Source organism: Rattus norvegicus, chromosome 8 (genome assembly GCF_021556685.1).
Source record: "Rattus norvegicus strain SHRSP/BbbUtx chromosome 8, alternate assembly SHRSP_T2T, whole genome shotgun sequence".
Lineage (NCBI taxonomy): Eukaryota > Metazoa > Chordata > Mammalia > Rodentia > Muridae > Rattus > Rattus norvegicus.
In genome coordinates, this window is record NC_141541.1 from 33,049,275 (window position 1) to 33,066,142 (window position 16,868).

Here is a 16,868-nt window from a genome sequence, read left to right on the forward strand (position 1 = left end):
AGAGAGAGAGAGAGAGAGAGAGAGAGAGAGAGACCTACCTTATGTATACATGCAGGGCGCAGCGGGTGTAGCAGGACACAGATGCCTTGAAATATCAAGATCAAGGCACTGTTTAAGTTCTGGGCAGAAGATGCCTGACAGTGGGCAGCCATGTTTTTGCTGACTAGTTGTCCCTCTGTGACATGAGACAAGAGCCCATTTGCACTGGGTTGCTCTTCCCAAGAGGCCATTGAGAATCTATCACCAACCACAGTTTTCACCGAAGTAGGAAAACAATGGGGACACCGTCTCACCATCTGATTGCATCAGGTTTAACCGAACACACTTAGACTGTGACTGCACTTTCTTTGTAGGACGATTCTTCCTGTTACCCTGCCACTCAATCTGTAGGCTGCAGAGACCACCTGCTGCTTCAAGTTGCCACCTGTCACTGGAGTTCTTGTCTGGAAGCCACCAGAACTCTTGACAGCCTTCCTTCCCGTCTGCTTCTCCCCTCCTCCCTCTTTCAAAGTCTTCTCTGTCAGGATTCCTTTTCTCCAGCCATTCAGAACTATTTCTCTCCAGGTAGCCAGTGATCTTGCCTTGTGTGGATTACAGCCCCTGGAATCTGATCTTGTCATAAGTAGCAAAGGTTGTGTGGGTGAGTTGAAGCTCTCCCGTGAACAGTGAGTTTTATGTCATTTCTCGCAAACCTTTCTCCACGTCACCTGTTGCTTCATGAAAATACATGTTAAGCTATAGAACCATAAAGTATGTTGATGATGGTACCCAGCCTGTCAAGCATTAAGTGCATTCATACGCTTAATCAAAATCTATGTCTTCCACACATGTATTGGGGTGGACCTTTCTACTTCCAGCGATCCTGGGTCTCCTGGATAGAAGAGCCATGTTCTCTCTTCCTCATAGACCGAGGAACCATTTCTTACCCTAAGCCAAGGGCCAAGCTCGGGATTACTGGAGATCACCCACAGAGCCTGCCAAAATATTATCTTCCACTACGTAATCCAGTTTTCCCTCCTTTCCTTGCCCAGTGCCTCCCATGAAAACCATAAGAAAGTCTCCTGCCACACTTTCTTCTTACTTTCTACATCCCCAGACCATGAGTATCGCTGGGTGCTATGGCCCTTCTCTTGGGAACTGTAAAGATATTCTCTTCTTTTGAGGGCTGGTCACTTTCTCCGCTCTGATTAAGCACAGTTCTGGCTATACTTAGATACATTCTTACTCCCTACTCTTTCCAGGAGATAGGTATTATTTTGTATGAATTGCACAGAGACAGAGACATGTGGACTCAATATTTGAACAACAACAACAACAACAAACTTCAAAGCCAGTATTCCACCCATATGATAAATTGTCTCTACGTATAAATTCATGAATTCAAGTAGATGTAAATTAGAAGCCTATCCTGTCATTGCCATGGGACAAAGCTTTTGACAGAATATTCCTGGCCAAAAAAAAAAAAAAAAAAAAAAACCTGTTTAATCATGTTCACTGTAAACTCTGTTTCCTTCTCCCATTTAATCTTAAGTTTTAGCCCTACATTCTATCAGTTCATAGCAATGTCTTACAAATGAATGGACTCTGCCCGCTTCCTCCAATGCTGTAGACAAGAGATGAAGATTAACACACACACAAGATCTTTGCGGTTCCTTCTTTGACTCACAAGTTTGTGAAGTCGGATTTATTCTGTCACTGAGACGAAGCCGGGAGTCATTGTAACAGGAGCGTATAGAGCCAGATCCTTGTTCTTTCAGTCCCCAGAAGTCCTTACTTGGAGAAAGCTGGCCTGGTAATCAGTGGCCTCCTAGCTTGGTTCCTTCACAGGCACCAGCCTCAGGGTGTGTTACTGAGGACTTTTCTCTTGACTTCAGTTCATCTCTGCCTCAGATTTTACTAGCCTCAGTCATCCTTTCTCATCTGGAACCTTGTACACTTTTCTCCTTTCTTGATATCTCCGATAGTTCTTCCTATCTCAAGCCACTTTTCCTGAGTTAGTACAGCAATGGCCCCACCCTCACTTCCTGATAAGGCATCAGACAAACAGGTAGGTGTCTGAGAAGATCCAAGCATGTAGCCATCGAATGTCAGACAGAGGACCAGGGAACTGCCTTCCAACCAGACTCTGTTTATATTCCCTCCCCCAATCAAGATATAAGTTCAGTTCGGTGACAAGAAATTCTAAGTGCAGGAACCCTTGTCAGCTTAGTACAGAGTTACACAAGTAAGAGCCTTTCTATGTGATGATCCTGGATCCCAGTATCACAGGGTCCAGAGAATCGTGTATGTACAGAAAACTCAGAACATGTATTGAAACTGTTTCCTCAGTTTTCTTGGATATAGGGGAATGTAGAGTCTGGGGGAACAGTGGTAATGCCTAAATGCTGGTCGTGCTCCCCAAATGTTTGTCGTGCTCCCCAAATGCTGGTCGTGCTCCCCAAATGCTGGTCGTGCTCCCCAAATGCTGGTCGTGCTCCCAAATGCTGGTCGTGCTCCCCAAATGTTTGTCGTGCTCCCCAAATGCTGGTCGTGCTCCCCAAATGCTGGTCGTGCTCCCCAAATGCTGGTCGTGCTCCCCAAATGCTGGTCGTGCTCCCCAAATGCTGGTCGTGATCCCCAAATGCTGGTCGTGATCCCAGCATCACCCAATCCCTGTGTGCACCATTTCTTCTCCCAACCCTGCAGCCCAAGACCTCATGAAGTCTTGTCTCCCATACCTGTTCTGCCAATATAATTTTCACTCTAGCTGATATGACTAGTGATAAGTACTCTATCCTTCCAAGGTAAGACGTTCTAATTAAAAAATTTAAGCCTAAAACGTGTACATGAGCTAAGCATTTTTACAAGTGGGACTGGGACACTATTTTTATTTTTTATTTTTTTCCTTTTCTCAGCCCCTTGGAAATGAGAGCAGGTAGAATGCCTTTGTATCCTTCGGCAACTAAAGTAATAAACACGAAGAGCTTAATGCTTATTTTTGAATTACATTTCATTTTGGCAATTGTGCGGAGCCCTGCCTAATTTAACAAAAGGCTCCGAGAAAAAAAAAGTACAGTAGAGCAGACGCACATAGCAACCATTAAATTAGGGTACAGGCATGAGTGCCACGCAGAGAAGGGAGGCTTCTGCCAGGCAGAACAGGAGCAAGAATAATGGCAGGCCCAAGGAAAGCTGGCGCTCTTGGGTTTAAACTGAAGGAGATGGATCTCAGCCCAAAGCAACCTAGGGATTGGCCTCTAGGAACACTGTATCCCGGAGTTCCCTCTTGGCACTCACTATTATGATGCTTTCTCCTGTGATCAGAAAGCCATAGATGGATTTTATGAAGTCCAGTTCTACTACTCTTTCGGATCTCCACGTGATTTTCCCAGCTCTTCCTTTTCACCACAAAGAGATCCACAGATAGTGGGGATTATTTTGCATGTTGCCTTGTAAGAAGAAATTCACTTGCCAGCTAGAAACACAGAAATGGAGTGAAGGGGCATTATGTGTCTCTAGGTAGGCCATCAGAGCAGGAAGCTTATAGCAGCTTTTTGCATAGGCCCAGGAAACACTTAGGATTAAAGTCTGAATGGACAGAGGCAGAGGAGCGGGCATCCACCCTGGCTTAGTTATCTGGAGTGGCAAAGGCACTTCAGTTCTCCGGGGTGGGGTCTGACAACTTTTGTATGGCATTGCAGAGGGAAGGTGCCAGTGTCAGTTTTCAATTTGCTGCTTTCCCCAGAACTCCTTCTCCAGCCCTCCCCTCTATCTCCCCACCCATATCAGGGGAAGCAGTGAGAGGGACTCAGCACCTCCTCATCTCGCTGGGGTACAAAGGGAGAGCAGAGCTTTTTGAGTCACTAGGCACCTTCCCTCTGGGATCCGGGCCTCGGTGGATGCTTCTGTCCCGGTGCTGTGGGGGTTAAGGTGGGCGCCCGCGCCCCGCACCCGCCAGGATGAGCGTGCAGCAGTCCGCGCCACCCGCCAGCCGGCTTGCTCTGAGTCGACACCGGGAGAAAGTGGTGGTCAGGGATGCTGCTGCTGCCATGACAACCCCGGAGGTCCGGGCCCGCGCGCGTCGGGGCTGCTCCCCGGAGGAAGGCGGCGCGGAAGCTGGGGGCGGCCGCTGAGCGTGGCGTCCGCGCGTCCCCGCATCCCGTGCAGCGTCCCTGGAGGAGGCGGGGGCCGCAGTCCGCTCGCTCAGCTCCCCGCGCTAGAGCCTGCGCCACGGTGCTCCGCGGGCTGGCGAGGGCCGGGCTGGCAGGACTCGCCCACTGGGCTACCGGGAGGACAGCCTCGGAGCGGAGGAACTGGGCTACACCTGCTGCGGGTCACCGTGTGGAACTTTTTATCGCCTTGGGGTCCAGATCCGAGACTCGGGGCTGTTTTCTAACTCCATCCAAACATGTGTGTGATCTAATAAAACATGTTCTCCTCTCCTTGAAATCGGGAGCTTTTATTTTTTATTTTTTATTTTTTTTACGACATCTCCTTTCTGTCAGAGACACTTGCCTTCTTTGGGTTATAAACTTTTGATGCCAGACCTCTGCAGAATGCGCCCAACTGAATCTTAAAGTAGCTTCACCGAGAGAGGCAGAGAACGCACAATCTGTGACCTTCGTCCCTGCTCCTTTTTTGTGTTCTCCCTCCTCCCGGGCTCCCTCCGCCCCAGGGAGCGTTGAGAAAGCTCTTTTTTGGATGCAGGAGGGGGCATCTGGTTCTGCCAGGCTGGAAAGCTGAGGCTGGAGCAGAGGAAGACTTATTAGACTCCGGAGAGCCTGGACTCAGCCTTGCCTTCTCCCGCTCCCAGCTCCTGGTTTGCTCTCTGTGTGCTTTCGTCCCTCAACACTTCCGGCTATTCTGAGAGGGCAGGGGACAAGGACCGTGCAGCTGCAAGAGTTCTAGGAAGTTGTGGCTGTCGAGAATGGGGGTCTGTGGGTACCTGTTCCTGCCCTGGAAGTGCCTCGTGGTCGTGTCTCTCAGGCTGCTGTTCCTTGTACCCACAGGAGTGCCGGTGCGCAGCGGAGATGCCACCTTTCCCAAAGCTATGGACAACGTGACGGTCCGGCAGGGAGAGAGCGCCACCCTCAGGTAGGGAGCCTTCCTTCATCTGGGGACAGAACCCACTGCACATGGCTTCAAGGGGAAGGGGTAAGGAAGAGAGGAAAAGGAAGCCAGAAAGAGGGAAATTTGAGCATGCAAGGGGCCTTTTGCAGGCCCAAGAAGTGGCCAGTTACTTTGTGTGATTTCCGAAACCAGTTTTCTTGGACCTCTTTGTCATTTGGTCTTCTTTTGGTCTGCAATCTTACAGGCAATGTTGAAGTCTACACTTGGGACTCCATGTATGCATGGGGCCATGGGGTGGCAAGTTTCACACCCGGATGAGACACTGCGTAGTAAACTAAATACCCTTGGATTTTCCTTCCAGTCCAGAAGGATGTGATGGCACAGGATTGCTCTGAGCTAACCATCTGTGATGGAAGTTTGTGTTGGGGCTACTTTTACAATGGAAGCATCTAGATTTCCTGTGCCAGGGCACGACCGTTCACGAGTCCGATAGAGACACAGCTCCCCAGTCTAAACCTGTGTTGTGTACTTGGGCCCTCATGCAAATTATGAGGCCTTTGTATTTTTGTGGGATGGGACCAAGAAGAGGAAGCATGTAGCTTTTATGCACCGACATCATTCCTGTGTGAGAAGCACAATAGGAAGCTTTTTGTTTTAGCTTAATGAGTTACAGAGAATCACTTCCACGCTCCAGGCGGTGGGGTGGGGGTGCTTGGAATATGCACCTTTGGGGACTGGGCCTGCTGCAGCAGAGACTTTAATAAAAATGCAGCCACCACTTTCCACCAGCTCAGCAGATATCATCTTTTATCCCTTTAATGAGGCAGTTCTGGTCCTAGGAGACAGATTCAGGGACGTCCCAGCTTAACTATGTCTCACAGTGTACACGGGGTGAATGCGTTTGCCCTGCCTATGACTTTGATGGTTATGGTGAAAATAAAGCATTCTGACCCAGATTCTGCAGCCAGAATGCCTGGCTCCTACAAGGAGATATTGAGGGTGGGGTTTCCTTTTTCCTGTTCCCTGTGCTTTTCCTTGTGGAATCCTTCCAACACAGACAAGCCTCTCCCTGAGGAAGAAATCAGAGCTTCTGAAACACCACTGTTCCTTACATGAACCATAGGGTTAATTTTGGATCCCTTCTGCCTTAGGAGGTCCATAGGTAAATCATCCTTTTAGCTCGCACAAGGCCCCAACCCTTGTCTTCTGGACCTACATGGTCCTAGAAAAGACAACAGAGATGTTTTTTATAGACAGCCTGAGTTACAAGTGCTTCTCCTATTTTGGACACCCCTTTAAACTTAGCTTGTAGCAGATGAGAGTGTGTTATCCTTATTTTGTTGTTTCAAGGAAGGTTCCAGATCTGCTCTTTGAGGTCTGATTTGTGGGAATGCACCTTTTGCATGGGATTGGTGGTTCAAAGGTAAAAGCAGATCACTGCAGCCGATGTGAAACCCAGGAACCATGGGCACTCATTAGGAGTGGCAGGAGAGTTTGAACATTGCCTGATACGTATTTTTCTTCCAATCTTTTGTTAGAGGCAAGGACTTGTTTCATAAACAAGGGGAAGAATATTACTGATAAATTTACAGATCCCGCCCCTGAAAATTAAATCGGAAACTTAGAAAGTTGAGCTTTTGCCTTCTGGGGTGCAGTAAGACAGTTCTACCAGCAGAGGGCCAGCTTCTGTCTTTATTTTATTTTTTTTTTTTTTTATTAGCTGCTGGCCTGTTTTCATGATCTTCAATTCTAATGTTTAACAGCTGGGCTTGGTAATGGGAAAGGGAATAAAAAGGAAAAGCTGAATAGTTGCTTTTCATGCTTTGTGGAAAACAACAACGTACGTGTTCAACTATGACTACTGCTGCTTACCTGGCTGCTATTGTAGCTGACTTTTAAAAGTCAGCACAAGCCGATTGATTTTGCCTCTCTTCTCTCTTCTGCACCTTCCCCCTGCTGTAGACAAACTTATCCCTGCTTCCACATCTTACTCTACAGAACTCCTCTACAGTTTTTACCTCATGTAATCTTCTCTTCCACTGCACCTCCACCTGACGATCTTTTCTTGTTACTTATGGTCCCTTTCCTTTCTTCCTTCCATCATTGATTCTTACCATTCTCTATGCTAAAGCAGCTTAATTCGTTTGCTACTACCTCAACTTCTCTTTAAAAAAGCATAAGCACCCCATGCAGACTTCTGCAGCTTGGCTTTCAACCCCTTTCTCTTTCCTTGCCTTCTAATCTGTTCTATGAGCTATGTTCCTTTCTTTATCTGTAAAATGTGGTACTCAGTTGTTTCACCGAGAGGCCACGTTCTCAGTAAGTGGAAAACCACAGACGTGGCCTCAGAGAAATCTACCATGTGTTATTTGGTAGTGTTTTTGCTTTTAAAAGTTACAGTTCATTTTGTCTTTTCAATTTTTGCAATACTGGGGGTCGAACCCAGGGCCTTGTGCATGCTAGGAAAGAATTGTGCTATAGCCTTACTGAATTCTCCATGGTCTTAGAGCTCTATGTAAAGTAACTTTTAAGTCTCCGTGAAAGAGTTCATTGGTGATTTATTTCTTGGGAAGTTAGTGTTCGCAATGTATCAAAGAATTAAATGATACTCATGTCTGTCAGAATTAGGAAACACTCTTGAAGGTCCCAGGTCACACGACCCTCAGTTCCTAAATCTTGAACAAAGTCAGACAAGGAGGAGAGAGCAGGTAAAGCCAAGAAATCTAGAAGCTTGGGTACACTCAGATTTTCCTGTGAAATTTCCCCAGCTCAGAGAGTTCAATGGCTTCCTGTGGGAGATCAGTTTTGTTGCCACAGGCCTTTGGTTCTACTGAGGGACCTTCGGAAGTGACGTGGCTAAAGAAGACTGAAGTTCTCAGTATAGATAAAAACTCATTTTATATACACGAGGCCATATTACTGTCCCTGTAACTATTCATAGGGCTGCTTGAAAAGTAAAAATAATTATTTTAATGCCGAGTTATTTTGCCTTTTGGAAAAGAAACGATATGGAAAATGAAGGCGCTATTCTTTATAGTTGAATTATACCTTCTATGAATCTGATTTGAATTCATTTATTACAAATGGGCCCTCTTGGCCGGAATCATTTCATTACAATTATGAGCTGTTGGGTTAAAAATGTTCTGTGCCTTTCTGTTAGATTAGATATGACAAGTATCTAGGAGTCCTCTGTCTGAATCGATGATCATATTCGGATGGGAGCTCAGGCTCTGGGCATGGTCAGCTGTCATCCGAGAAGCCATTTCAACTGCAAGTACAAGCCATACTCTCTTCCTGGACCAAAGGCACCTTGCGACTTATTTTCCCTCCTCTGTGTGCTTTGTTTCCCTACTCACATGGATATTTTGAGGGGTGTCCTAGATGAGTGGCTATACTTGGGGTAGTTTTCAGGCAGTGGGTAAATCCAATATGGTGGCTTGTTTTGTTGTTACTATGTGTTTTCTTGCCTTTTCATAGTAATCTGTTGCTGATTTTTGCTTGCTGATCTACGATTATGCTTAATGATTCTTTTCTAAACTACCCTGTATTTTTATTTGATGGTCTGGGGTAATCCATTCAGAAAAGGTATGTGAGGTTTAACTTCTGTCCATGAATAACCCGAGCCATAGGATTTCACCAAAGCAGCTGGGACAGTGTAACTCCCAAGGACAATGTGCTGGCCTTGACCTGCTGTTTTGTGTACTCTTCATCCACTAACAACAGCTTGACCTTTCATGTGAACTAGCAAATGTGATTTAAGGCAGTCCTTCAAAGCATGCATCATACTTGTGTGTGTTAACGTCGATGGTGTCAAAGTCAGGGGCTATATCAGTGTGATGCTGTACTTTGGGGCTGGTAAAATGAGGGCAGGAAAAGATCTGTGAGCAAGTACAGTCCCAAAGGGAATCCTCTTCATGGTGGTGATGACCTGGGCTTCTTGTTCTGAAGGTATCTGAGCCAGTATTTAAAATATCCACTTGGAGCTGAGAGTAGGTAGAGTTCACGCCAAGCAAAAGGGAGGCCCCGAGTTTCTCCCAGGATGAATTGGAAAATAAAATTTAAATGTTAATTTCAGTGACTGAGGGAATGGGACTCTCTGGGGATGGCCATGGATATGGACATTTAAAAGTCTCATCCAGCGTTTTTTTCAGGTAAGCCAGAACTGAGAACCGCTACACTATAAGGCTTTCTGCCCTATTATATCTGATCAAGGCTATTTTCCAGGGTTCTTTCTTTGCATTGAAATATCCCCCCCATGACACCTATGTGACCCGTATCTATACCATTGCCCCAGAAAGAGCAGGAGTCCAGGCTCAGGGACTATGTCCCTCAAGCTAACTCTTACACTGTTTCCCGCTGACTCTCTAGTCATGAACAATTTGGTATATAGTATACACATGTGAACAATTTCTGCCCTGTCTATAATATCAGGTGAGAAAGAGCACAATGTTTATTTTATTCACACTACAGCCATGTGTATCATTTGTGCAATATTCCTACATGCTTAAATCATCTCCAAATCGTTTATCTAATAAAACATAAGTGCTGTGTAAATTGTTGTTACCTTGTGTTGCATAGCAAATAATGACAAGAACATGTTTAGTGTAGACAGCCTTGATTTATTTTTAGTGTGATTTTATCTATGGCTGCTGGATCTATGGATGGAGACCCCACAGTTACAGAAAGCTGATTACATGGGCTAGTTGCTACTGAGACTAAGCGGAACTCCTTGGTAACAATTGATGATATTCTCAGTGTATTCCTGTTTTCTCTTGTCTACCACCTCCTCCGCCACCCACACACATACACACAACTTTCAAACTCATTAGTCTCTTTTCACTTCTGCTCAGCTTCCTGCCTTCTGCATGTGGCCAAGAATTGCCCTCAGCTGAATACCAGTAACCCTTGCTGCAGACCTCTGCTCTAACAGACAGGCCCTGTGGATGTGTGGTATCTTCCGGTGTGGTTTTTTGACAGACTGTGGTCTGGTGGCGCTCCTGTCCTATTCGCTGTGTACCGATACCATGCTGGGGACCAGGGATTAAAGGAACAAGTAAAGTTCATCGCTATAATCCAATTTAGCAGGCCATACCTCTTGAAAGTACTCTTACCTCTACAGCAATGAACTGCTCACATCTGAACAATGTGGTGTCATATACACAGCAGCAGCACTCAGAGATCTTGGGGACCTGAGGGATTTAGGATTCCACTCAAACCACTTGCCAGAGGACACAGTTGTATCTGCCAGTGTTGCAATAAGATGTGAAACCCCACAGAAGTCTTTACAATCCCCGAGGGCAAGACAACAAGCAGGCAGCTGAGTTTAGAAGACTCTTCTAGCTGTGGTAGAATATATCTGGAAAGAAGGCTGTCGGTCTCTACGGAGATTCACAAGGAGACAAACAGACCAATGACCAGGTATACTTAGGACTGGTTCATAGCTACAAGATTGCCCAGACCAGGAAGAGCAGGATGGGACAACATGCAGTCTGTTGTCCCTAAAAAATGAAGGGACCACTCTCCCACATACAACATAACAAAGCCAGGAGTGGATAACAGCATTGGAAAGAACTAAATGTGTAAACTCATGGCTTTCTGGAAAACTCAGCAGCTATCATCCAAGTGTACTGGCTACTTATCTGCCCTCTTTTGGTCAATCTGGCTGTAGGGTCCAGTTTAGCTTTGTCTGCATTTCTTTTTCTTTTAGTTTCTAGTAAAGGACTCCCCTTAGCCTTCTTCTGTGTCCACTGTGTGGGTAGCAGCAATGGTGATGTGGTGTGCTGTGGATCTGATGGCGCTGGTAGTGAGATACAGCTGAAGGGAAGAGTCAAGTCAGTTTTATTTGACCTTTACAGTAACGAGTTCTTAAATTACCTGTTATTAATAGGAAGCTGACTTCTGTTAGTCATGAGATGAGAGAAGGGAATTAGTCTGATAGCCATAGAAATTTGTATTACCTATTAAGTTAGCAAGAAAGTGTTATCTTGATATATATATATATATATATATATATATATATATATTACCCTGGTGCTTCACATATACATATAAATATATATGATGTATATAAAGATAATAGATATATGAATGTATATGTATATGTATATATCACTAGGTACTTCATATTTATCCTTCATTATTTATCATGAAGGAAGATGCCTTTGCTGGTGTCATGTATAGTGAAATTAATGTTTGCGCAGAGCCTGTTAAAGCAGATCCTGTGTTCTTTGCATTGGCCATTCTGTCATCCTATCTAATCTTCTAATTACACCTGCTTTTATCCTATTATACATTATACCCTATTATACCCTATTTTTGACAACATAATATTTTTATTACTTCTTTGAGAATTCCATACACTTAATATTAAATCTATTCAGTCTCACTCTTTGTTCCTATATCTGCCTTGTCCCATTTCCCCACCTCCCTATCACTTCCCAACTTCATGTCCCCTCTTCTTTTTTGTAATAACCCACTAAATCCAATTCGGGTTGTGTGTATAGACATGGATGTGGGGACATCCACTGATTGACCAGAGGATACACCCTTAAGGAAAACAAACTCTCCTCTCCTCAGAAGCCTCCAATTGTCAGTAGCTCTTCAGTTAGAGGAACAGATTCACAACCCTCTTCCCATGCACTGGATTGATCTTGTGCGGGTCTGGTGAGCACTCGAGGCTGCTCTGAGTTGGTGAGTACAGCAATCCTGTCATGCCAAAACATACCCTTTTACCCCAACCCTCTCTAATGCTGGTTGTCATGGTCTTTCTGTCCTCTCTTCTATGATGGTCCAGAACCCTGGGGCAGGGGATGATATAGGTGCCTCACTTGTGCCTGAGAACTCCAGGGCCACTTATTCTCAACTCTTGCCAGTTGTAAGATTCTATGTTAACTAGTTTCCAATACATAGGTAGGATTGGGAGAAATGCTTACAGTTATAAAGATATGAATTTAGAGAGAAGTTTGACACTATGTCTCTTTAGCAAAGTAACAATAGAATATTCACTCCTTGGGCCTGGGAAATTCCCTTCCATGGGTTCTTGACCAGGCATATATTTTCTCTACAGAGAATCCCTTAAATGAATTCAATCAGACAGCAGTTGGCTACCCTCAAACATCTGTATCACTACAGTACTCACAAAGGTCATTATTGTAGATCATGGGGTTAATAAGAGGGAAAATGTGTTGATGATTTCCCCCCATCCCCACTGCCTACCTAGCAACCCCAAGCACTATCAAAGCTAACTGTCAGAGAGAAAGATTCCTGGTCAGTACCCACTGGACCAAGTTCTTCATGCCTTGTGACCAAAGTGTGTGGTGTCTTCAGCAATAGGGTCTTGGACCATGTTTTGATATAGAGCTAAGAAAAATGGCAAGAGCCCATATTGTTTTGGGGGGGGTCCTTGGAATACTTCTGACCAATAATTCAAGAAGAGATATCCTACACTTGTCACTGACTTTTGGTTTGGCAACTATGGCTTCTGGGAGGAGCACTGCCCCATGTGTGTGTACATACATACATACATACATACATACATATATACATATATATATACATACATATATACATATAGACAGACACACACAATATATTATGTATATATGCAATCTATAAAATTATAGGTTTTCATATGTTCTTTTTACATGTTTTAGTGTTTTTTTAAATCTTTCCACACACTCTCCTCTCTCCTGTCATTTTTCTCCATATCTAAACTTTCTTCTCCACCATTTCTCTTTCCCTCCTCCATATCACCCATGCTCTCCTACCTCCTCTTCCTTTAGGCTGCTCAGCACTTGTCCTGCCAGGACTGGGCCTCATTTTCTTGGCACAGAAGGTTAGCCTGAGGAAGAATTTGGGTCTCTGGTACTTCCCATGCAGACCCTTTAATAAACCTACAAGGCCTTAGGAAAGGAATATGCTTTAAAAAAAAACCCCACCTCCCCCAGTGATTTGTGGTTTACTGTGTCAGTTGTCACTTCAATTACAGGTGATTTCACAGTGTTCAGGATATTACAGTTCCAATTAATGAACTGGGAAATTTAGATTTAGGAAAGTTAGGCCACTTGCCTTTGATCAAATGGTTTTATTTCTAAAAATCTTATGTATGTGTATATGTATGTATGTATGTATGTATTTACTTCTCTATCTATTTTGTTACATTGGTAGGATATGTATATATGTGGGTATAGATATTCCATGGCATAAGTGACAAAGTCAGAGGGCAACAGACAGGAGTTAGTTCTTTCCTTTTCCCATGTGTGTCCCTGAGAGTGAGCTCAGGTTTTTAGGTTTGCCGTCAAGAGCCCTTATCCAGGGAGCTATCCCAGGACCCGGCCTTATAGTTCTTTATGGGACAGAGCCCAGTTGGCTGCTGTAAGGCTTTTCTGTTGTTTCTCAAATTTACAGCATATTTTCCCCACCTACATAGAATAGGTTTCTTCATATGGAAAACAAAGAAAAGTGAAATCACCCCTTCGTCTTTTTGACACACTGCGCTGAAGGCCAGGAGGTCTGCATCTACCTGTCTTCTGTTTCATCTGGAAGGTGTCCTGTAACTGCTGATATTTAAGTCTCTTACCCACATTACGAAGATATCAGTATCTTTTCTCTAACTGGAAACTGTTCAAAGTTCAAACATGGAAAAGAATGGTAGCCATTGGCAGATCCACCATACTGTCAACAAGAGCCCCTGGCTTAGGACTGCTCTGCATTGTGTTGTCCTGTAGTGTGACAGAGTATGAAGTACCTCAAAAGGTTTGCAGACTAAAACAGAGGAAGCAGGTCATTTCTTCGTAAGAACTTGTCAGTGCGACCTAGAAGGAATTGACTGATCCCAAAATGCAGACTCAAGAAAGGTAATATCTTTAAGCCCTAGCATACATGCCGTTCCATATTTCCCTTTCCATTTTTATGTTCACATTTGAGTTTAAACCATTAAGGCTGTGAAGACAGCCACGGGGCCTCCATTCACCTTGCCACTGATTCATACCCTGGAGAAAATTTGTGACCCATTTTACCCTCCTATTCCCTGAAAAATGATATATTTGCCTTAAATTAAAGAGATGCAGAAGGACTTGACCTGGCTTCCCATAAAAGTACTGATCAATAAAGTTTTAAAAAATTGGCTTTGCATATTAAACATTTTCAGTAGGTCTGAAGATTTATGGTTATCTCGATTAACCAAACTTCCAATCCATTACAGGAACAGAGAATGTTATAAGTGGTTGTTAAGTTTCCCAGTTAGATTCCAGAAGATACTTTAACTCAAAATTACCCAAAATACTGGATGCTAGTGGTGAAGAATAGTACAAAATAATGTGTTTTTTGTAGAAGTAATTTTGACAAAGATAAAAAAACAAATATGATAATTTTTCTTTTTTTTTTTTGTGAGTGCCAATATGGAAGAGAAGTAGGTGCAATTATAAAAAAAGATAATGTGGAAGCATGTTTTCAAAGATATTGCTGAGTACTTTTAAAACGTTGGGGGTTTGAATTGCGGTGGTTCTGATCCAAATTTAATGTTAAGACGCAGAGCTGAAATAACACTCGGACTGTTGCTCCGTGTGTTCATTCGTCACGAAGCATCTGACTTGTGATTAGGGATATTTGATGAAAATTAACAAAGAAAAGAAGATGGAAAATGTAACTAAGGAGCTGGGATTTCAGATCAGGGATGAGCAGCTCTAGGAGAGGGGTAGAGTCTGGTGTCAAGCGTTCACTTGGGGCAGCTCATGACCACTATTACCTCCAGCTCCAGGATCTTTGACGCCTTCTTGTGGACTCTGTCGGTGCCTGCACTCTCCTGCACATAAGCTCTCCCATGACGCCAACGGAATTAAAGGCAAAATAAAATATTAAAAAAACTAAAAGGGCGGGGTTGGGGAGTTAGCTCAGTGGTAGAGCGCTTGTCTAGGAAGCGCAAGGCCCTGGGTTCGGTCCCCAGCTCCGGAAAAAAAAAAAAAAAAAAAGAACCAAAAAAAAAATTAAAAGGAATGGAGAAACACATGAGAGAAGAGAGCAGAAGATGTTTTCTTGGTAGGCATCAGCTAAGATGTGAAGGAAGAGAAAGGAAGGGGCTGGAGAATGAAACAGGCATCAGGAGGAGTGGAGGGCAAACATGGGCTTTTGGAGCAGTTGAAGATAGGGAAGAAAGTTACTGGATAACAACCAGTGGCTACCTGAGTCTTGGGTTCATGGGGTACACATATGCTAGCATCCAGCTTGTACAGGCACCAGCAGAGGCAAAGGCAACTAGCATGATTTCTTGGTCCCCCCAGGCTCTAGCCCTTGGTGAACCTCACTTCCGCCTGCTGCCCCAAGGCTACTATAAACCCTTATTTCACGACTGCTAGGTAATGTCTAACTAATCTAGGTTGGGTCCTACTCGGGCTCTGTGTGGTCTGACTCCTGGCTTGCCCTGCCAGAATCTCTTCTCTGAGGGACTGTTTCTCTTGACTCTAATTTCCCCATCACAGAGTTCAGATACTTTACAAGGCTCTCCTTTAGAATGTTCACCCTAGAGTTTATTGTATAGACCACTTTGTGGGGGACTGTAGGCCTACTAGCTCCTGTTTTCCCTTCCCCCACCCACCATCAATCCAACATGGCTTATATGTCACTTGCTCATCTACACTGATCACCCAGGAATGCCATCCTAACATCAACCTTCTTGCTCACTCTCTGGTTATCTGGAACTTCCTGGGTGGCTAAAATGGAGTTATTATCGGCATACACAGGAAATTGAACCCATCAGGTGTTATATTAGAGTGGCTACACTTCCACTGAGATATTGGCTCTAAGGTGCCCTCTGTAAGTTCAAGGGATTATCTTTCTCAAAGCTGCCTGTTATGCTGTCTCTAAAGATACTTTTCTTGAGCTAGCTAGCGATCCAGTTCAGTTAGTAGGGTGCTGGCTTGGCATGCTCAAAGCTCTGCTTTGATCCCCAGAAGTGTATACCAGCCATAGTGTTGCTTTTAATGACAGAACTGGGGAGAAATGCAAATGCATCTGGAGTTCAAGATAGCTTTTATAGTGATTGTGAGGCCCATCTGGACCACTTGGGACTCCTACTCGAAAAAAAAAACATAATCATGTATTCCTTTTCCGAGGTGCCTCCCATACACCTTCTGTTAAATGCATTAGTACTATCTATTTCTCTTTAAGTGCTCAGCTCCCAGTAAATTCCTAATGTATGGTAGGTGCCGAAATTGTTTTAAAATTGAATACTTTTTTTTCTGTCCCTTGCCCTTCACACAGGCACCCAAGCACACATGCAGCACACAGACATCCTGACATTCCAAGAACTTTCTCTTTCTAATGGAGATATTCTCACCTATTTCAAATTGGAAAATCATTGAAGTTACAACCACAGTTTCTGGCATTTGAATTCTAGTTGAGATAATGATCTCTCCCTACATAGCTGGTATTTAACTTGTCCTGTCGCCTCCTGCTTGTTACAATTGCAGTATCTGTGAATTTCACAATTCTTAAAGCCACTGGCAGGAGATTTTGAGCAGCTGCAAGGGAGGTGTGCCTGCCTGTTACCAAAGTTCCCTCCATAAAGGCTAGCATGTTCGAGAGGTCTGTCTGTACACTTTGGGGGACGGAAAGGCCAAAGAGAATGGTCTCGGAGGGCATTTGGGATGAAGTATTTTGTACACATTCCCTTGGTCATCTGAAAGCAGCTGTCTCGGTAACAAGCCCCATGGCGACATGCCTGGCTGTCGCAGCAGCCTGTGTGCTCTGCACCTGCACAGAGGAAACAGTGTGTAGAATGCTCTTGATTATATGCTGTGTCTTACAATTGGCAAGTCAATGGG

General features: G+C 44.4%; 1 protein-coding gene across 3 annotated transcripts in view; it reads left to right on the forward strand.

Moving 5' to 3' along the window:
- Opcml (opioid binding protein/cell adhesion molecule-like) overlaps window positions 1-16,868 on the forward strand; it is a 1,124,064-nt gene that overhangs the window by 591,939 nt on the left and 515,257 nt on the right. For 2 of the 3 annotated variants that reach the window (NM_001440069.1, NM_001440070.1), the window contains 1 exon segment: window positions 4,989-5,073. In NM_001440069.1, coding sequence (NP_001426998.1) covers window positions 4,989-5,073 — 85 coding nt within the window. 3 annotated transcript variants of the gene reach the window in all.